Source organism: Ammospiza caudacuta, chromosome 6, assembly GCF_027887145.1.
Source record: "Ammospiza caudacuta isolate bAmmCau1 chromosome 6, bAmmCau1.pri, whole genome shotgun sequence".
Classification (NCBI taxonomy): domain Eukaryota; kingdom Metazoa; phylum Chordata; class Aves; order Passeriformes; family Passerellidae; genus Ammospiza; species Ammospiza caudacuta.
This window is the reverse complement of record NC_080598.1, coordinates 41,581,344-41,602,149: the sequence shown is the minus strand read 5'-3', so window position 1 is coordinate 41,602,149 and position 20,806 is coordinate 41,581,344. Positions and strand designations below refer to the sequence as shown.

Genomic DNA, 20,806 nt, shown 5'->3' with positions numbered 1-20,806 from the left:
CCAGTATACCTATAAGGGGAAAAAATGCTTCAGAACAACAATGTAAACTTTACCAAGAGCCATACTTTACATTCATTAAAGCAGAAATTAAAGACAAGGTCCTCTTTAAAAATTACAACATAATCTGGACACAAGTGAGCTGAGAATGATGGTACAATTCTGTTTCTCAGTGGAGTTTTTGACTGATAGGGCTTTTTAAGCATCTCTGCACAGGTTGCACACTAACAGCATTTTCCTCTACAGTTTTCTGTTTTATTCAGGTATTTTCCACCCATATTTCTGTTTGTGTACTTCATATAAATGTGGTGTTTCATGAATCTGGGAGGCTGGGTATAACTGGCGAGTTACTTAGCTGGATTTCTGCCTTTGACTCTTCTGCCAAAGAGATAACTGTCTCATAAGATGATGAAGCCTCCACTGTAGGCACAAAAACATGACCAAAAACCCCTACCTAAACCCCACCATGCAAAGACATAGAAAATAACTAGAAATCTCCTTAACTTAAAAAAATTAAGAAAAAGAAAAAAGAAAAAGGTAAGAAATGTACTGGAAGGTGAAAACAAATGCTGTCAAAAGCCTCTATTTACAAATGGATAAAATAAAATCACAAAGATCTTGCTACTGCCTGACAATGGCAACATGCCAGAAGAATCTGAAAGCCACCTATTGCCTTCATTCTATATTTGATTACCAAAACCCAATAAAACAACAATAAAGGACCTCATAATAACAGTGGATTGTATAATCTCATCAATTAAAGGGTTGTTCTCTAGGCATTTGGCAAAAAATTCCCATTCAGCCACCTTTGCTGATTCAAGGCATAGCAGAATTTTCTGTGGTGATTTTTCTTTATTGATTTTTGCACAAATCTTAGTAACAATTGCACATTTAGAAAGTTTGTGATGATTAAGAATAAATATGCGTGGTTTGACCAGGAGAGAGTGGAACAAGGCTCCACGAGCCCTTTGAGGGACACAAAGTCTTTAAGAGCGCAACACCACACTTCTCTCAGTTTCTGATGTTGTCTGCAGCTCTTTAATCCCAGAAGCCCTCGGGGAGACAAGTCACGGGGAGAAAGGCCAGGTGTGGCCAGCATGAGGGGAGCAGCCCGTGAGCTGGGCCCGAGGAGCCGGCGAGCCCGTGGTGCTCCTGGAGCAGCTCCTGCATCAGAGAGCGGAGGCCGTGACGGAGTGGCCGCCCTCCCTGGCAGTCTGCATGCCCTTGAAGGCCAGCGAGGCGGGGATGTCACAGCTATGGGGAGACAGCGGGGTGCCCCCGGCGTGCTGCCAGCCGTGGCTCGCCATGTAGCTGGATGGAGTGGCGCTGTACGTCATGTAAGGTGACACCTGGGCCGGCGTGGCGTACGGAGGCATGGCCGGCGCGGACACGAAACTGCTGACGGCTGGGAGGCCATTGGGAGCCTGAAAGGAGAGGGAAAGGAAAAGGATTTCTGAGAGAGTAAGACACGTTGGATCTGGTGTAAAATAAGCTGCTCTCAGATGCTGCTGGGGCTTTGTACCAAAATTAAGACCGGCAAGGACACCAAGAGAGAATTCCATAACCATTTGCCTGAATTTCATGGGCTCAGTGGCCCCTTCTGCTTTTCTTTTAAGACCAGTTACCCCACTGTGATCAGTGCTTCATACCTCTCCCAGCAACGTGTCCCAGACAGGGACCACCAGCAGATGATGAGGAAACACACACCAAGAGGAAGGCAGGATCTGCTAAGGCCCCTGTACACCTGCCTACCTTCCCACAAGCTGTTGTTGATGGACTCCTCGAGGCCTGTGGTTGCATCTAATCATTAAGTTGAGAGCTACTGGAGGGGTTTGTAATGAGTCTCCCCCTTCTCTCTCACCTTGATGCACTTGGCAATGATTTCCACAGGTTGGAGTAGATTAACTGTGACATTTACCTACCTTTCCCGAATTTCACACAGACTGTTGGTCACTGTTGCAAGCCCAGCTGGGGAGTGCTGGGGCAGTTTAGCTGGGTGTGCAGTGACCACAGCCGTCCCAGTGGCAGGAGAGACAGACCCATCCCTGAGCCTCTCCTCTCCTGGCCCCGAAGGAGGGTGGGCTCAGCCTGAGCTGCCATGGGCAGGTGTGGGCACAGATCTGAAAGCAACACTCCCCAGAGTGAAGAGGTAGCAGTGGCTGGGGGAGGTGGAACATCTTAAACTCTTCGGTAACTGTTTGTTCAGAGCATGAGTCAGAACTATAGTAGTAGTACTATTGATGGTGACTTTTAAAAATCTGTTTTCTAGATACTTGGGATAAAAAACTTGCAAATGTTCTTTGCTCATAGCTCCTCCTGGTTTCAATAGGGCTTCTGTACACAAAACAATTGCAGGGCTGGGTCCTTTCCTGCAAGCTATTTTCCTAGGTCCTTCTGTAGGCTGGAGAGAAGGGTTTCTATTTAAATAGAGAAGGGAGAGTCCTTCAGTCAGCTATGCTATGATTTCACAATTAATGACTCCTTATTCAACTAAAAACTGTTTGGTGGTTTATTTCACACCCATAAATGTTTCTTCAGCACAACAGGTACTAACCAAGATCATTTATCTTGCTTCGGTTTCAATTTGTGTAGTGCTTTTTAAGGATTTGGGGTGGCATTTTTTCTCAAAAATGTTTCCTATCTGGATATGAAAGAAGAGTATTGATTCATCAAATCCTGTAGCATCATCACATGGTACAACTGGACACAACCTGAGTAGTGCAAAGCTAAAAAATTAAACAGACTTTTGTTACTGCTAAAACTTCACGTGGTGTTAACATTTCACTTGTTAAATTTCTCACAGTTCCACTGTCTTGACTATCCTCTCATTGTCATTTGGGAAACAGAGCAGTAATTCTGCTGGGCTCTGTCAGTATAAACCTGTACAGCAATCTAAAGCAGCAGACACAGCAATGGGATCCTGACCACAAGCCTCCAATAGGAATATTAATTAGTACAAAACTTACAGCTGCATCAGCAACATAATTGTCATTCAAAATAATTAAATACTTTGTTGAAGCTGAACTTGCCTTATTCTTCTGAAAATCCAAATACATGATCTGACCAGTAACTCGTATTATGTGCCCCCTACTGTGACTCAGAATTACTTTAGCCTCAGCTTTAAATATCAGTGCTTGCAACAATGCTGATTAATACAAACCTGCAAATAATTGCACTTCAAATCAGTAAAATTCTTGAATCACATGGAAAATAATGTCATTGAATTCACTGGAAATAAAAAGTGTGGCCCTAAAAAGCTGCTTTTCCAATGTGCAAACATGAAACAAGAATGAGCACCTCTGTTTTTTGTAACAAGCACCAACCAAAAGCTTTGCACAGGCACTGTAGATTCATTGAAGCCAGGTTGTTACACTGGGATATCAAGAGCCACAACCCAAATACATTCTGCACAGAGGAGTACAGAAACCCTGGAGGGGTGGGTGCTGAAAAGAGAAAATTTATGGGACAAGTCCCTGAAGTCTCATAGCCATTGAGACAGCACAAACCTTCAGCTTCTAGACCTCAAAGGAGAGTTTTTGGGCTCTGTGAATCCACCCTGTTCCTCAGGCTTTCCCATCCCAAGGAGGCTGGTACCAAGCAGTGGGCTCAAGGCTGTGCCTGGAAGCCCATTTTAAGTAGGATTCCTCATTATGAGTTCTCATCTTTTGTGACCCCTTAGCTGTGCTTGTTGGCACATTGCCTGGCACAGATCTACCCTGTACCCACTAACACCCTTGAGAAGGTGTGTTAGTAGGTGTTAGTGGGTACAGGGTAGATCTGTGCCAGGCAATGTGCCAACAAGGCATCTCTTTGCTGATCCACCAGTGTTCCAGCCCATGTCCTGGCCTACTGCATCTCCTACAGACAAGGCCTCCAGAGGTTCCCCAGCAGCCATAAGCAGATGACTTTGCATGATCTGAGGCACATCTGAGCTTCTGAACGCCTCACATTAATGCAGATATTATTGATAAATGCTTTATCAACAGGCTTGTTGAGAAATATTTGATCCAATCACATATGTTCTGTGGCCTTCTGGCACAAAGTCTTCAAACTATAATTCATGAAGAAGCCCAGGTTTCCTATTGAATCATACTGTAGGTGCCACTTGGGTTGTTGTTGATAAAACAGATGGAAATTGACTAAAGATTCACTAGTTTTTGTAACAGCTTAATTTAAACAAATACCTATACATATTTATAGCAGCCAGAACAACCCTTTTACACACACACACACACACACACACACACACACACTTATTCAAAATAAAGTTGTGAAAACTGTTCTTTTTATAGCATTCTATTCTGAATGTGAGAAAGATATTGCCCCAGCTACTGAGGGCAGGATGTGGAGACAGTTGTGTAGGGACCACCAGCTGCAACCTGTCAGAGGCCACCAATGCTGTCTGTCATCATTGCCTCACTGAATTGGTGAATCATTCTTATTTTTGTTGCAGTGCTACAAAGCTTTACCACTCCAAACCATGATTCTGTGGGTGCCACAGATGCCCTCAGCCAAGCAGGCAGCACTGGGATGGGTAGGAACTGGCCCAGCACAGAGTGCAATTGTGCCTCAGGGGAGGTTTGAGCCATACCCACAGAGCAGTCAGAGGCTTCCTCTGACCTGAATTAAAAGATGAGGGGATAGAGAAAATCTCACTCTATATGATTTTAAAGTATGCTACTCAAAAAAAACCCACAAACAAACAAACAAAAAAACCCCAACACCCAAATTTTCATCTGATTTTCATCTGTGAAAGACTTGACCTAATAGTCTTGACACATGCATTTTTATTTCCAAACAGCCTTAGACACAAAGCGTAGGTTATCAGAAGGGTTGAATCTTGTCTGTCAATCTGGCACTTTTTACAAACATGACATTCACTTAAAATAAATGGAGGGGATTGAGTTCCATGACCCTGTATATACTGGACAAATAATTCATCCTGCAGTATTTCAATCAGAGGAAATGAACAGCAAAATCTAAACATTTGTAATTAGGAGTGCAAGAACCTCATGGTGTTTATGGATTTTTAAAACCCTAAGAATTTGTTTTAAGTGCAAAGGTTCTTGAACCTGGCTTTTAAGTTTTATAAATATTTTTTTTTCTTAATTTGAACCATCGTTTTTCAAGGGAAATCTAGTTTTTTAAGCAAACAAACAAACATTTAGTTGTAGTTGAACAAGAACCTTTGCTGTGTCAGAGATAAGGGCTCCCATTTGAAAGTGCCTACTTTCTGGCTTCTACAAATATCAGAGAGGAACTTCTGCTCTCAATTGCTGCTTCTATCAATGTTTTCAGACAACTGATGGAATAAGTATTTCCAAACTTTAGAGCTGCTTTTGAAACCTAGAACACATGACTTCCCACCAACTCACAAATTCATGTAAACCTGTTCTTTCAAAGCTACCAGCAAAACAAGAGTAATTGGGTCAGGATAACAAGTTGGGTCTGGTGTCCTTCTGCCATGTTGCTGCTGATACCTGCCAGTGACATTAAAAGGAATATTGAGGTGGGAAATCCAAACCAGGGTGGACATAAAACCTTGCTTTAGGTCACAAAAAATTGTCCTGCGGAAACAAGCAGATTGCACGTTTTCACAAGTAAAGGAGTTGGTTGAGTAGTTTTAACAGATGGAATCTTTAGTTTTGGTCACTTTGGATACAATACTAACTAGAGACAACTTTTTTTGTCATTGTTTTCAGTCTGTTTTGCGACACAGAGGGAGTGGGTGGATGTAAAGCAAGTCTAGAACCAAGCTAATGTGGTCTTTGGAATAAGTAATTTCCATTAGTTGCTTGGACTCCTAAAAGTCAGAGCAATTCTTTCACAACCAGAGGTAACCACCAAATACACCTGAATATCTGTTTTGAAGGTTATGCTTGTATAATGTGTTGCAGAGCTTCAGCCTCCTCTCCCCTTCATGGTAAGAAGACACAAGGGTACAAACTTTCTGAAAAAACTTCCCAGTCAGCCCATGACAGAAAAACTACCTGATTTTGGTTTCTTCTGCCTTGATCACAGAAGAACCAGAGAAACACGCAAGCTAAATTTCACTTTTAGTCCTCATGGTATAAATTCTAATTATATATTGCAGTGAATTTATATTATTTTGTTTCATTCTTTTCCTTCTCTGACTTTTGCTTGCTAGATACGTGTTCTCTCAGTATCAAAATTAGTTCATCTCCCATGTTCTCTCCCATGTTGATTCTAAATATTTCAGAAAATGACCAGGAAATGTAACATTCAAAATCACAGTCTGTTATTTATATTAGCTATCATTAATGGCAATAATGTAAAGGATCTCATTTCAGTTTTATGTGAATACAAACATGAGCAGATTTGATGCCACAGGTGGATGCCACCTCAATTTTATAATCTAACTCTAAAGTCAGTGTCCAAAAGAATGTAAATAATAATAATAATAATAATAGTAGTAGTAGTAGTAATAGTAATAATAATTTACTTTTATTTACAATTATTTAAACGAATTGGCCATTGTAGTATGATTGCTACAGTATTTAATTAAATAGTTCATGTATTGCATGGACTGAGAATGCAGGCTTTGTAGAAGCATTCTGAATTGCTATTCAAAAAATGTTTCTGGAGAAGCAGCATATTCTTCAAGTTGGAGTTACCTAACTGAGCAGCCTGAATGAGCTTGGACAGTGACTCAACCCAAAATTCCCTGCTGCAGTCATCACAAGTTCAGTCTGTGTCACGGCTTAAGGGACACACCTCAGGTGACTAAGGTTGCTGTTTCCATTTGTATCTCGCAATTCTAACCCTGGCTTGGATGGGGTGAATCTTTCCTGTCCTTGGATCAGCAAGCTCAGCACGTTGCCTTGATCCTGCAGCCCAGCCCTTCCCGAGAGCCACTGGAACCAGCAGCAGAGGTACCAGGAGCAGGAGGTGGGAGCAGGCACTGGAGCACAGCCGGCAGCAGCTTCCTCTGCAGGGATGCAGCCGCAGCCCTGCACACACACACACACCCTCTCGCTGCTGGTTTTCACAATGAAAACCTTCAAACATTGTCTGGAAATGACGGATCTTTCCCAAAGGGCCTGAAAACACAGTCATGAAGAAGCTATTGCAGCAGTTGTTCTTTCCTCAGCAAGAAAAAGCATAGCAAGAAGCAAAATATCTAGTTCTTCAGTTAGAAGAGCAAATCAGCACAAAAATCCAGAGGATATCTTATTTTTAGGGACATGCACATAATTAGTTAAAACGATTATGACAGCAAGATGAGGAGCAATCAAACACAAACTGCAAACATCAAGGAAGAAAACATGCTAAATCTCTCTTTATAATTGGAGGTTAAATATGATTTATAAATCAAGTCAACATATGGGATCCCGAGGGAAGAGCAAACAAATTTTCCAAGTAAAACAGCAGTAGCAGCAGGGGTGAAATGGAAATATCATTTAGGAAAATGGCATTACTAAATTATCTAAGTAATAAAAATTGAGTTTTTTTAGTTTTTTAAAATCTATAAACTTAAGTAATATTTTTGTATAAATTGTAATTACTAAATTAGAGCTAAATTCTGAAGTTGCAATTCAGTGCTACAGGATCAACAGGAAAAATGACGCTACCACAAATCAATTCAGATCAGTGTTCCACTAAAATTAATGTGTCTACACAGGTAAGGCACAATTACCTAAAGAAGGGTTGCAAAAGTGAACACTGAGTAAAGTTCTCCAGTTTATTATAATGGGTTTTATTAGAAATATTCTTAAGAAAAAATGAGACAAAATTGCTAAGGTGTATCTGAATAAGCCAGCAAGAGTTAATCCTGCAAATCATGGTTTGCTTTTTACAGTGCTGGAAAATATTCTTACAAAAATATTTTCATATTAGACTAAATATCCATATTCTTAGATGAATTAACTTATTTTATTGAAAATTTTCCTTAATTTCACTGCAATCAGTCTTAAAATGAGACTCTGAAAAATTAGGACACGGACATTAAATAACTTTCATGTTCAAAAAAAAACTTAGAAGAGGCAATATTTTGTATGTAAGATATTAATTTTTCATAATAATATAAAATATAGTATTTGCCTTTGTTTTCAAGAAAGAATGAACAGTGATAATGCATTGGAATGGAGAAGCTTTTAAAAATAACACATGGGCAAGGGGCTTACATAGCTGCTCTGTTGCTCAGCTGAACTGAGTTGATTTCCAGAAGACTGTGATTTGAAAAAGAGACCTTTCAAAAATGGAGAATTACACTATTTCTCTTTCACTGTAAGTTGAGCAAAGTAATGCTGGTGTTCTAGTTGAAGTCACAATTAAAACAGGCTTATTCTTAGAGCTGAAGTGCTCTAATATTTCAAACATAGTTAGCTACCCAATCCTTTACATTATCTCTTTAAAAGATGCCATTTTCTTTGCAGCTATTTCTCCCATTGTTAAATTCAATTCACAACAATGTACTGCATAAGAAAATCACACTACTTCCTTCTAAAATAAAGTTCAGTCCTTTCATAATGAGCAGATCCCATTCCCTGTGTTTAATGTGCTTTTTTATTAACTTAAAGTTGTTTCCTTTACCTAAAGCCATCCCCAGCTGCAGTGAATAACACAGAAACCAGATAATATCAACTGAGTGTTTTAACTATAGTTGGGACATGCATCAAGATCACTCTAAATGATATTTTCTTATCCAGTTTTAAATCTCAGCCTCTTCAGGGAAATAAAATCCCACTTTTGGAAATAGTAACTTGAATTTACACACCATCACCAATCCTTTCCTGAAGGAGCCAGGGGCATTTTATGTCTTTTCCAAAGCAAACTACATCAGAAACAAAAGAAAAGAAAAAAAAAATGGGGGGGGGGGGGAAGACAAGGGGAAGGAAAAAAGGAAAAAAACACCACTCATTCACTAACACTGAGTAATCTACTACAAAAACAACGGAGGAAAAGAGAGAGAGGAGAAAAAGGCATGGTGGATAAAGGCAGGCAGAGGCTGCTGTAAAACCTCAGCACATTCTGAGGGAAAAGCAGGGAGCAAGAGCTTCCAGTGCTTCTTCAGAAGTGCAGTTGGCTTAGACATCTTTCACGGTGAAGTGAGATCCACCACGGCCACCAAGCACACATAACATGTCCACCTGAACATCTCCAGTGTGGATTATAGTTCAGAGTCTGCACTGTTGTTGAATGGTTGCTTCCCTTTCCTACGCCAGGGTGAGAAGAATGATATAAATCAAAGTCACTGCCTTTCCAGTGAAGATGCTGGATCTTGGGGTATGTTCTACTATTTAACAAACTTCACAACCAGACTATTTCAAAGTGGGGTGAAAAAAATTTCTGGTTGCTTTAAGCACAAAGCCTGGTTCTGATGACAAAAGCACAACTTAAGTTTGTCCTTAGACAGATATACTGGGATTATGAGGACAATAGGAAAGCACAGGAAAAACAATCGTGTCATATAAGCAAACTCCTTTGAGTTGGAATTAACAACAGATTCCCATAGTTTTAGAACAGATTTGCACAATAATTCCCCTTTGGTATTTTGGCAAAATCTGGAATTGGGCAGGGCACACATGGACTCTAAACAAGCAAATACACTGGAAGAAATAAACATTTGTTCTTTTCTATGCCGTTGGTTAACACCATAATGTCTTACTGAAAGGTTCTATGAAAAATGCCTTCTTAATATTATATACTTAGCAATATATTGTAATTTCAATATGCTGTTATTTAAATGAAACTGGAGGAGGAGACTTATGGACACAGACCTTCAAAGGCATTCTAGATGTCTAGAAACTAGGCAAATATGGGGTCAAACTAGTAAAGTCTTCACCTTGTTCTCTTCAAGGACAGCCAAAACAGCAGTCTCCTATGTCTAGCAAATCTCTGCTGCTGCAGTTACTGGGAAGCTGGTACACTAAGAAGGGTGAACCCATAACCCATCAATTGTTAAATGCCCACCATTGTTACGACTAGTTGTGTAGGCAATTCCTAAAAGCTGATAAATTGCCACAACAGACAAATTCAAACACACAATACAGTCTTTATATACTTGCCAATCTACTGCAAGAACCAAGACTGAACAGGTCAAATCACATCTAACACCCCTGCTCCTGGCACTCTGCTTCCTTGCTGTGACAAGTATCTCCCATCATTCCCACTTTACAGTCCCTGATCATGTTTGTCATGGCAGACCTCCTGGTGGGTTGGGGTCCTTTGAGCAGAAGGTGCTTAGAGTGCAGTTTGAGTGTCATCATACCATTCACTCACCTCTCTGACTTTCTTTATTAGTTTCATCCGGGTGGAGTGCCCTGAAGCCATGTGGGTTGGTGGACAGGGCACTGTGTTTTGGCCGTGGAAGCAGGTGGCCAGTAAGAGGCAGGTCTCACAAATGGGGTTCGAATTGGGTGCCATCCAGATCACCTGGGGAGGAATCGGGTGCATGTAGTGGGATCAGCTCATGCCCCTCACCCACAACATGCAATGACAAGGATGCCTAGACCTTGAGCAAGCTGTCTTAGTGGCAATGCTTTGATAGCAGGCCTGGTCTGGAGATCCTAGTGAGAGTGACACAGAACCAGACAGTCTCCAAGCCAAGGTCTGAACCCCTGCACCAGACTCTGCTAACAATGCCGCTGGCTACTATGGCAAGAAAGCAAATTAACACCTCTCCTTCACAGCTTCACCCCCCTGCTGCCTGGGTATGACTGAAGAGCAGTATGTCCAGACCTTTGTCATTGATGGATTTTGCACAGAGCCACAGCAGGAATCCAACTGCCTGGATCCCAAGATGCCAAATAAGTAAATTTACTATTTTTTTTTCAGTAAATCATGTGTGTAGGAGGACTATGTAATTGGCCATAATTTAAAAATTTAATAATTTTAATAAAGCCATAAAATATCTAAGGCTTCATTTTGATGGTCTCCCCAAGTTACCCTATGTTGTGGCTTCTAAGCACTGCAGATGCAGTTGCAGATGCATGGGCACCAAATATACTTTTTTCAGTGTTCATCTATAAATGAAACATCAGGAACTAAATGTCTGCATTATCTACATTTTCTGTGCAAGTCATTGTCCAGAGTTGCACCTACATTTGCAGTCATTTGCCCTGATATGGAGCCTTCCCTTGATGCGCTTGCAGCACGCAGAGCTCACGGCCCCAGTCAGAATGCAGCCGAGGGACAGGGAATGATATCCCAGCAATGCCAAAATCTCAATCCTCTAACAGCTGAGGAAGTTCAGCTGAGACAGACCTGAGGTAGCTGCTGCTTAGGGGTTTGGCCAGCGTGTCAGAGGAAGACTTCGCTCAAACAATGTTGACAAACCCCTCTGAATTAGGAGGAGTGTTTTCTGCAGCTCCAGCAGGTTTGGGATGAGGCCTCCAAACAGCACACCTTTTCCAGGAGGGAGCTTGCCCTTAGAGCCCCCAATTACAAGCTTTTTCCCATTAATGAGTATCAGCTCCCTTTTGCAATATGTACATCTGCTTCCTGCAGTGCACACAGAAAGTCATTCTGAAAAGAAATTATTTCCAAGCTATTTGCCTCTCAGCAAATCATACAGACATATGTCAGGTCTTCTTCATTTTCATACATGTGTAATTACAGATCACAACTCTTTTTCACTTTGAACATCCATGATGTTAGTCCAGCAAGTCACAAGCATCAGATGTCTGAGGTCTGCATTTTAAATACAGTACGTGTTTATTAAGCATTTTGATTTCAAATGCAGGTTACAAATGTGTTCATATTGCAGTCATTTCAGCTATTTTCTCTTAATGCAGTAGTCAGTATAAGCTGTGCAATGCAAAAGAAAATACTCAGAATGTTCATCCTTTGTAACAATAGCATAATTATCTGTAAAAGCACCTGAACACCGCACTGAATGTGTCTCCCTGCGTAAATAATGCAATATAACTGAGCTCCGTATGAAATGTGTATGACACAACACTGTCAAACTCTTGGAAAAATCTATTTTCCTTTTCAGTTTCTCTGATTCACAGTCACCCTGTTTGAAAGCCATATGACAAACCTGTGAGTGTGATACACCAGGGAAATTATGCAACTGCTTATGTATAAATGACAAGCTGGGACATCGTGTAATTAAACCTGAATAGAAACTTGACATGGTATCTTTTGGTTTCCTGTGGAATGTTTTGTACAAAATCACAGTCTGCCAGGCTGAGCTTTCAACTCCCAAAACCCAAATATGAACAGCATTGCAAACAAAAGCCCCAGGAAATCCATAATACATAAAATGAAAAATGCTCTACATCCAGAGGTTCAGTTTCATGTTAAACTAGTGTGACTGCATATTGTCAAGGCAAAAATGCGAAGTCTTCCTGCCTTTTTCGTGAGTGAACTCCCACTGATGTGTGGGACAAGGGCTGAAATGTAGCCAATGGAATCGATTGGAGAGGTCAGCCTTGGCTGCTGCCTGAAAGTCTGGGTTGTCATTAAGAGTTTTGCCTACAAAAAGGCTGCAGTATCCCATGTCTTAAAACAAATGTATATCATTTAAAAGAAGTGATCAAACAAATTTACTGTAAAAGTACACAAGAAGTTGTTGTTTGGTCTCAATTTTTCTGGTCTTTCTCACACGGAGGGATTTCCTGGGGGATTTCTTGAGAAGCAAAATACTATCTTCCATGATTAAGGCTAAGGGACTTGCCTAGTAATTGTGGAGCTATTTTCAAGCTTTGGACAGGTGAACTTTGGATGTTGGTGATGCTTAAATACATAGATGAAATTTGTTGGAAAATGCAGAATTAGCCATCACTCACACAAAATTCAATATTAATGTGCTTCAGAGCACATTTCCTCTGCTCCTGTGGTGAAACTGGGAAGCCTAAGCTAAACATCTACACTTGATTCCCTTCTTTTGTAGGCACCTCTGATTTTGATAATACAGGCATAAAACTGGAACATCACAGAACGAACACTTCTCTTCTCTGGGGGAAATCTGATGTCTGCATCCTTAAGACCATTAAGAGTCTTTGTAACAAGCTTTGCCCAAAAGAGATAAGGAAATAGCAATTACCCCAAAGTACAACGACAGAGCCTATTTCACCACAGTCCTTCTGGCATATTAAGTATCTCTGAGACTTCCCCATTTCCCCACCCCTCCAGATACCCCCCCTGCTAGATTCACAAATGAACCAACATTCTCTCATATCTCCTGCTCATCTCTTTACACCCAAAACCATTCACATTGCAAGACACCATGGATCCCATGATGTCAGAGAATTTTGTAAGTCTTTACTGTCACAGGCTGTCACTCCAGACTCAGTACACTTCAGCGAAAAGACAGTAAGTCAGCACTATTTGCAGCAGGAATTTGGTTCATAAGCTTCACTTCACACTGTCTGGAATAAATATTTTGGGAAAAGGAATGTGGCAAAAAACCTGCAAATAATCACATTTTCCCATCCTTATTTAGCATGATTTTTTTTAACATATTCTTAATTATCAAGGTAGTGAACTTGTGACAGACAAAGCAATTGATGCACATTCAATTTAATTCTCCGGGCAACAATTCTGAATACTATATCAATAGACTGGTCTACGTGTTAGAACTTTCCAAAGCCAAATTCTATTTACCTATATTATTACAGGGAACAAGCTGAGAAGAACCTCCTCTATATCTTCCTTTAGAGACCAGGGTTCTGAATATGGCTTTTCTGCCCTTTGAAACTCTCTGGACAATTTATTTGGATAAATGAATTCCATTTTATTAATAGCAATTTTCTCAAATTTTAAATAGCACGTATGTTTAAATAGCATTTATCAGGTGATCTTTCAGGTTGAACAGAACTTTAAAGTAAAACTGATATCGACAATAGAACAGTTATATATTATGAAAATGAAATCATAAATATTGAAAAAAGAAAAAAAGAAAAGGCAAAAAATTTTTTCCAAACCAGCATTGAAAATAACTCAGTTTATAAAACACTGTTTCTCAACACATCTGTAGAAGTAAACGAGACCCATCAGAGGCCATGGTTTACAGCCTATGAACAAGATCCTGTGAATATTTCAGCAGGACTGCATGCAGAAGGCCCAGCCTGGAACCTAAAGCAATGAAGCCACAGTACAGCTGCTCTTACAGAGTAGTGACAAGCTATATCTACTATTTTTTAGCAAGACTGTTAATGCTTATTTTAGTCTTTAAAGAAAATTGTAGAAGGAGTAGTAACACTAAATCTAAGTCTAATTCTATCCTTAACCATATGGCTACACTACAGCTCATATTATTTGTGTTATGAAATGAACATAATAATAATGGCATAATAGAAAAACAGAACAAATAGGACAGCATTGAGGGTAGTGTACTGTTTAAAAGGCAATATATGAAATGAAGTAGCTGTTCACTATCGGGATCTACAGTATTTCCCACTCTGCCCGCTCTTTGTGAGCGTTCCCACAGTTTGCGCTCCGCATCTTGAATGTGAGTCTGATTCAGCTGCTCTCACCACCAAACACGAGCTACAAAAGTCTCCTCTACATGGATCTAAAACCAGACACCGAACTCAAAACATACATCCAAAACCTCTGTCTTTGAGCAGGGAAAATGCTAAACAGCGATTGTGGGTTTTCTTCGGCTTGGTTCTAAGTACAACAAATGCGTGGCCGGGAAGTCAGTGTGTCTGAGAGACCTCTGATGCATTTTGAAATGTTTCCATCACACGGAAAAAATGTTTTCGAAACCTGTGCTTTCCCAACGAGTAACAGTTGAGCCTTTTATAGCTTTTCTCCTGGCATGGGACATGATTAGCAAGCACAAAGATTTAGACAGAGATTTATTAAGTTACAGTTATATTGTGTTGTAATTAAAACGTAGGAAATTCGCCGTCTACTTAAGCGTTTAAAAATGCTTAATGTAGGAAGCAATTACATCTCATTTTCAAATTATTCCCCTGACTACGGAGCGCGCTGCGGACAGAGTACGGCGGGGCGGAGGCGGCGGGCCGGGCCGGGCCGGGCCGGGGGTCGGCGGCGGCGGCGGGTCCCGAGCGGGCCGGGGGCAGCCCCGGGCCCGGCCGCGATCGCTGCGGCCCCGCAGCCCTCCGCAGCCCTCCGCAGCCCTCCGCAGCCCTGCGTCTCCCGGCAGCCAGGCGGGATGGGCCGCCAGGCCGGGGGAGGAAGCGGAGAGAGGAGCGAAGGGAGCCAGGCGTTTTCCCGCCCGTCCTTGCAAACCAAAACCGAAGAAAGTCCGGCACCGGCTCCAAACCGAGGACGGTGGCCCGAGGCCGAGCTCAGGAGCCCTGTGCATCACTGCCCGCCCCCCGCCTCTCTCTTTACCTGGCTGTACTTGGCCTCCTGCTCGAGGGAGCTCTTCTCCAGCCCGTTCACGGCGTGCTGGCTCGGCGGGTGGAAGCTGTTTCGGCCCAAGCTGCTCCATTCCTCCACCTTGGGGCTGGGGTAAGGCGAAGTGTCATTCACTGCTGGAAAACAAAGGAGCGGGAGAGAGGGAGTTAGAGGCAGAGACCGGGATTCGGAGGTGGATACGGCTTTGCATCGGGATGGAGACGGCCCCCTCTCCCCATGTAAGCCACTCTGTGGGGCAGCGCTAAGGGGGAGCCGGACCCTCGCCCGCCACATCTCGCTGAAGCTCCCGGGAGCTCCTTGAGACGCTGATTCGTGGGCAGAAGGCAGTCAGCCCCTCCGTGAAACCGGTGACGGAGATCAGCAGCCCAGCCCAGAGCTGGCTGGCTCGCCCGGCCCCAGTCCCCGCACTGGCGGGACGGAGCTGCCGCCCGGCATTTATCCCCCAGGAGCTCCAAAGGGGCATTTACGGCAACCGCCGTGTGTGTGTTTGTGAGTCAGAGGAGAAACGACACCCCGTGTGACAAACAGACCTGACACGCCTGCAGATAAACTGGGCTCCAAACACTTTTTGGAAGAAAAAGAAAATGAAACATAAAAGTAATTTTTTTTTAATAGGGAAATAAAAGGAAGAAGATAAGAAAGCGGGGAGGAAAATAAGTAACAGTCCTATTATTTACATGCTTCTCAGTCCCGCCATGGGCATACCGGGATGATTTGCTGACGGACAAATTCCCGCACCGGGGAGCCAGGGGAGGAGCAGGGGGAGCCCTGTCCGAGCCCCGCGCCCGGAGCCGCCGTGGGAGGGGGCTTTCCTGCCCCGCCACCCCGCCCGGCCCCTCGCCGTGCCGGGCAAAGGCACAAATCTCAAGTTGTCTTAAGAAATTGAGCTCCCTCGGCGAGCGCCCTTTTCTGCTGATCTCACACTTTCCCATGAATAGGGGCTTCCTTTCCGTGTCAGCAAGGTCAGTTTACCCTATAAATCAAGGGCGAGCAGCCCCCATCTGCGGCATCGGCCGCTCCGCAGCCCCGAGCCTCTGCCGGGAAGGGGAGGGGGCGATTTCACACTGTAGAAAGATGTGTGCCGCTGCGGGGGCTGGGGGAGACGGGACACACACCGGGACACCCGGCAGCACCGTTAGAGGCCTGCCTGCCAACGTGGTGTTAATAAAGGAGGAACTCACTAAACAAAATAAAAACTAACAAAACAAACAAAATCCCACAACAAAACAACAACAACAAAAAACCCCAACCGTAAATTTCTCATGTGCTTGTAATGCACTCATTCTTTTCAATGTTCATTGCCAACGCTGCCTCTAGATTGCCTCAGAGATTGCCAGGCTGTATTTGTTAAAGTCGACTCAGAAACAAGCACATCTGTTTGTGCCAGTGAGGACTAGAGTAAAGTTTATATCATGAAGAGCAAAGAAGAACAAACTTGCATTTTTATGCATGTATACATATTAAAAAACATGCTTGTGTGTTGCTTGAAAAAAATATCACCTTTCTGATTAAATAAGAAAAAAATTATTCTGCAATGCCTAAAGGATCATTTTGAATTTGAAATGCTGGTAGAACTGGATTATTGCTGTTAAAAAGGCAGTGAAAACAGAGATCAAAATTCCCACCTCTCCACTAATACTGAGAGAACACTGGGACACAGAGATCGCTGTAGGCAAAGGTTATTCTGGACTGTTGTTTTCAGTGACACTTTGAGCAACGCTTTCACTGTTAGCTCACTGGCAGAGACCGAAATGGAAAAAATGTCCCTTGCTAGCGAGCGGCTGGGAGACGCGACGCAGTTTCCAGGCGGAGGAACCGAAAGAATGTGCAAGCGATAAAAGAGGCAAATCTTGGGCCTTTGGTTTTCCTAGACCACCGCTTCGGAGGAAAATACACCATCAGAATGAAAGCAATTACATGACATTTGAACTTCCTGCCGAAGCAAATTTGGGCTGATTGCGAAAACTACAGAAAATTGACTCCTCAGTAACGCCAAGGCAGCGCCCGTGACCGGAGTGCGGCAGCGAGCCTCGGTCGGCACCGGCACCGGTACTGAGAGCGCGCTGGTGCCGCCGCACCCCGGGCCGGTCCCTCCGGGCAGCATCCCCACCTCCCGGGTCACAGAGGCGGAGGTGACGGCCGATGTGCCCTGTTTGCAGGTTCGCCTGCAGCCCACCCAGGCCCTTCGGTCGGCCTACGTTCCGAGACGCGCTGCAGGGAGCTCAGCGCCCTGCCCGTGCCGGGGAATCGCCAGGGGTTTCCCGAATTAAACAGCGAAACCACCTTCCGACCCTCGGAGAGGAAAGAACCCAGGGACCGAACCCCTCCGGCCCTGTTTGGCTGCCTTTGTGGCCCCGGCTCCCCCCATTTCTCACCTTGGTCTGTGATGGACCGGATCCCCAGGATGTCCGTCACCGAGTGAGAGGACGGCCACGTCCTGGGCATGGCCATGGTGCTGGGGATCGCCGGCACCCCGGGAGGGGTGGACACCTTGGCTCCTGCAGCAGCGATGGGGCTGGGGTAGGGGTAGATGTGGTTGTAGGACAGAGCAGGCTGTGGGGGCGGCTGGTGCTGCTTGTAAGACTCGTAGTGACTCTGCTGAGACAGGTTCCCGATTTTGTTCCGGAGGATGCGGCTGATGGAGCTGACCGACGGCACGTTGTACTTGTCACACACGCCGTCGGCCAGCAGGCGATCCCGGATCTCCCAGGCGAAGATGCCCGGATCCCTTTGTTTGTAGGTCCGGATATGTTTTACCACCGTGGGGGTGGTGACCCGAGGCTTGCTGCCGCCGATAGCCCCCGGTAGGATGGAGCCGGTCTCGTTGTAGCGAGCCAGGATTTTGCTGACACAGCCGTGGGAAACGCGGAGCTGCCGGCTGATGTCGCACGGCCTGATACCCAGTTGCGCCAGTTCCACAATCCGCAGCCTGATGGCATTGGGCAGGGGTCTCCCGTTGACAAACACCCCCCCGAGCTGGTTCACTTCCCCGAAGGCAGGTTCTGCAAGCAAATGCACAAACAGCCGTCGGACACGGCGGACGGCACAGAAAGAGGCGTCTGAGCTGCTTCTCATCACAGACAGATGTCACAGACCCCCCCCTCCCCGGTCACTCCACGCACTTCTTTATAATAGCGGGATGCCCCCGAGACTGAAGGAAGCAAAGGGAAGGGAGGAAGAGAAGTGAGAGGTTAAAAAAAATGGGGAAAAAAAAAAAAAAAAAAAAAAAGAGAGAGAGAGAAAGAAAGAAAGAAAAAAGAAAAGACAGAAAGAAAGATAATCCGTAGCAACAAATGTCGGAGCTCTCCGGACTGTGCATCAAACATATTCCCAAAAATAAGCACATTCCAGGGATGAAAAATGAGATCTCCCCAACAGACAAGTCAGCTTTATTGCCACAGGAAAAAGGAACGCGAAGAAAACAAAAAGAAAAGAAAAACATCGTCTAAGACGTGGGGGAGGGGGAGGAAGGAAAAGTAGTTGAGGAAATTCTTTTACATCTTGGGAGAGACGAGGGCAGCGCGGTGCTTCTGAGTCGGGACTAACTTTTTAAAGACCGCTCCTGGTGCTGTTAGCGCCTTTCGCTTAACAGCACGATTACACTGGGCTGTAAAACAAGCGTGTTAAAATGTTAACTGCTAAGATCGGTGTCAGGAATAATATACAACGTGTCACGGGCTCCAGCCATCCGCTCGGCTGCGATCCTGCCTCGCACTCGCCTAATAACAAGCCGACTAGTCATTAGCTCCCTCTCTCTCTCCCCTGCTCCTGACCCTCAACATGTTCGTACAACTTGTAGGAACACGAGCAAAGTCAATAAGGGAGCCGCGGCGGTGGCAGATGAGTGCGCACGGGTGCTCCCCCTCTCTTGACAGCACTTGAACCCTCCTGCGGCTCCCGGCCACTTACCCATTCCTCTGAGCGGGACACCTCGAGGCCGGCCCTAAATCCCAGCGAATCCCTATGCCCGGGAACGGGCTCCGGGCCTCCTGCGCTCCTGGCCGCACCGGCCCCGAGCCTCTCTGATCTCCGCTGAGGAAGGAACGGTAGCGTGAGGAAGAAAAGAACTACAAGGAAATCTACATCCCGACAAGAGAGCCTTGACTTCTGCATTTCAACCTCAGGGCAGCGTGGGCAGGGCCGGGCTGGGCCGGGCCCGCGGCCCGCCGCCCCCCCGACCCGCCCTTGGGGCGGCCCCACGGCCCAGCCGCCCTCCCAGTGGCCGGGGGAGATGACGGACAGCGCGGCGGCGGCGGCGGCCGCGGCCCTTCCGCTGCGCTGCGCTGCGCTCCGCACCTGGGCCCGCCGCGCCGGGACCGCGGCTCCGCACCTGCGGCGGTGAGTTGCGCGGGGAGCGCCGCCGGCGTCGGGGCCGCGCCGAGCGGGGCCAGGGCACGGCCGGGGCCTCGGCGCGCAGCTCCGCGGGGCCGGGGCGCGGGCGGCGGGCAGCGGCGGGCAGCGCCGCCCTTCCTGGCCGCTTTCCCGGACTCAGCAGCCGGGGAGGGGGCTTCGAGCCTGGGAGAGCGGCTCCCCCTTTCCCCGAGTGAAGCAGAGCCGTGTCTTGACGCACACACGGTTTGCCCGCGTTGAGTTTGCGGACCGCGAGAGAAGCTCTTCGTGGGTCTGGTCGCCTCGTTGTAATAAAGCACCTTTTCGCTAACGAATGTTTCGCGGGCGGTGTACGAGAAGACAGTGAGCGATGCGAGTTGCGTCATTTTTGGTGAAAATCACCAACCGGTCAGGAAACGAGCTGCAATTTCCCTCGCCTTGGGAGGAGACGGGACGGGGCTTGCCCCGTAGCGCCTGGCCCTGGGATGCTGCGTTCTCCGGCCACCGCGCACCGGCACCGGGATGCTGGCGCTCGCTGCCAGCGCAGACGGGCCCCGGTTCTGTTTTCATCCCACTCTATCACTGCGCAAGGCTTAACCGTAAAATGTCAATGCCTCGCAGCTGACTTCAGCTTTGTAAAAGGCACTGATACATATTAGCAATCCAAAGAAAAACAGGCAACGCTGGTAGGAATTAAAGAATGTGTGGGTCACGGCGTGTATGTGGAAGAAATATTTGGTTTGGCGGTGTAGGGATCCTAAGCTGACCTTGTGTGTGTGCGTCTTATGCCCTACCTTACATCGTGTTGCACACAGAGATCATGGGCTTCAGCTAAGGATTTGTGTTTGGTCTGGTTTTTTGGTTTTTTTTTTTTTTTTTTTTGTTTTTGTTTTTCTGTATTAATCTATTAATCTCCTGAGATTCTTCTTTGTCGTTTATTGCTTTTATTTTTTTCAATAGAGTCTCAAAGTTACAGACTCTGTAAATTAAATAAAAGTGAAAAGAAATAAGGCAGTGATCCTAGTGCACAAAATATCACCAAGTAAACCACAAAATTTATGTCGCTGGTGTGCATAAACATAGTGTCGATATTATTTCAATTGAAATGTAAGATATTTTTAGGGAAAAAAAATGAGCGATATTTCAGATCCTGCACATATCGCAATGAACTTTCCTAACT

The 20,806-nt window shown here is 45.0% G+C and overlaps 1 protein-coding gene across 1 annotated transcript; it reads right to left on the bottom strand.

The window, feature by feature from the left end:
* Positions 1-1,113: 1,113 nt before the first annotated feature.
* Positions 1,114-19,376, bottom strand: PAX9 (paired box 9). The gene is made up of 4 exons (XM_058807077.1): positions 19,207-19,376; positions 17,673-18,299; positions 15,271-15,413; positions 1,114-1,421 (listed from the first exon to the last, which is right to left on the bottom strand). Exons 1-4 carry the CDS (start codon positions 19,208-19,210, stop codon positions 1,167-1,169), a joined length of 1,029 nt encoding a protein of 342 aa, XP_058663060.1. The 5' UTR covers positions 19,211-19,376; the 3' UTR covers positions 1,114-1,166.
* Positions 19,377-20,806: the final 1,430 nt, after the last annotated feature.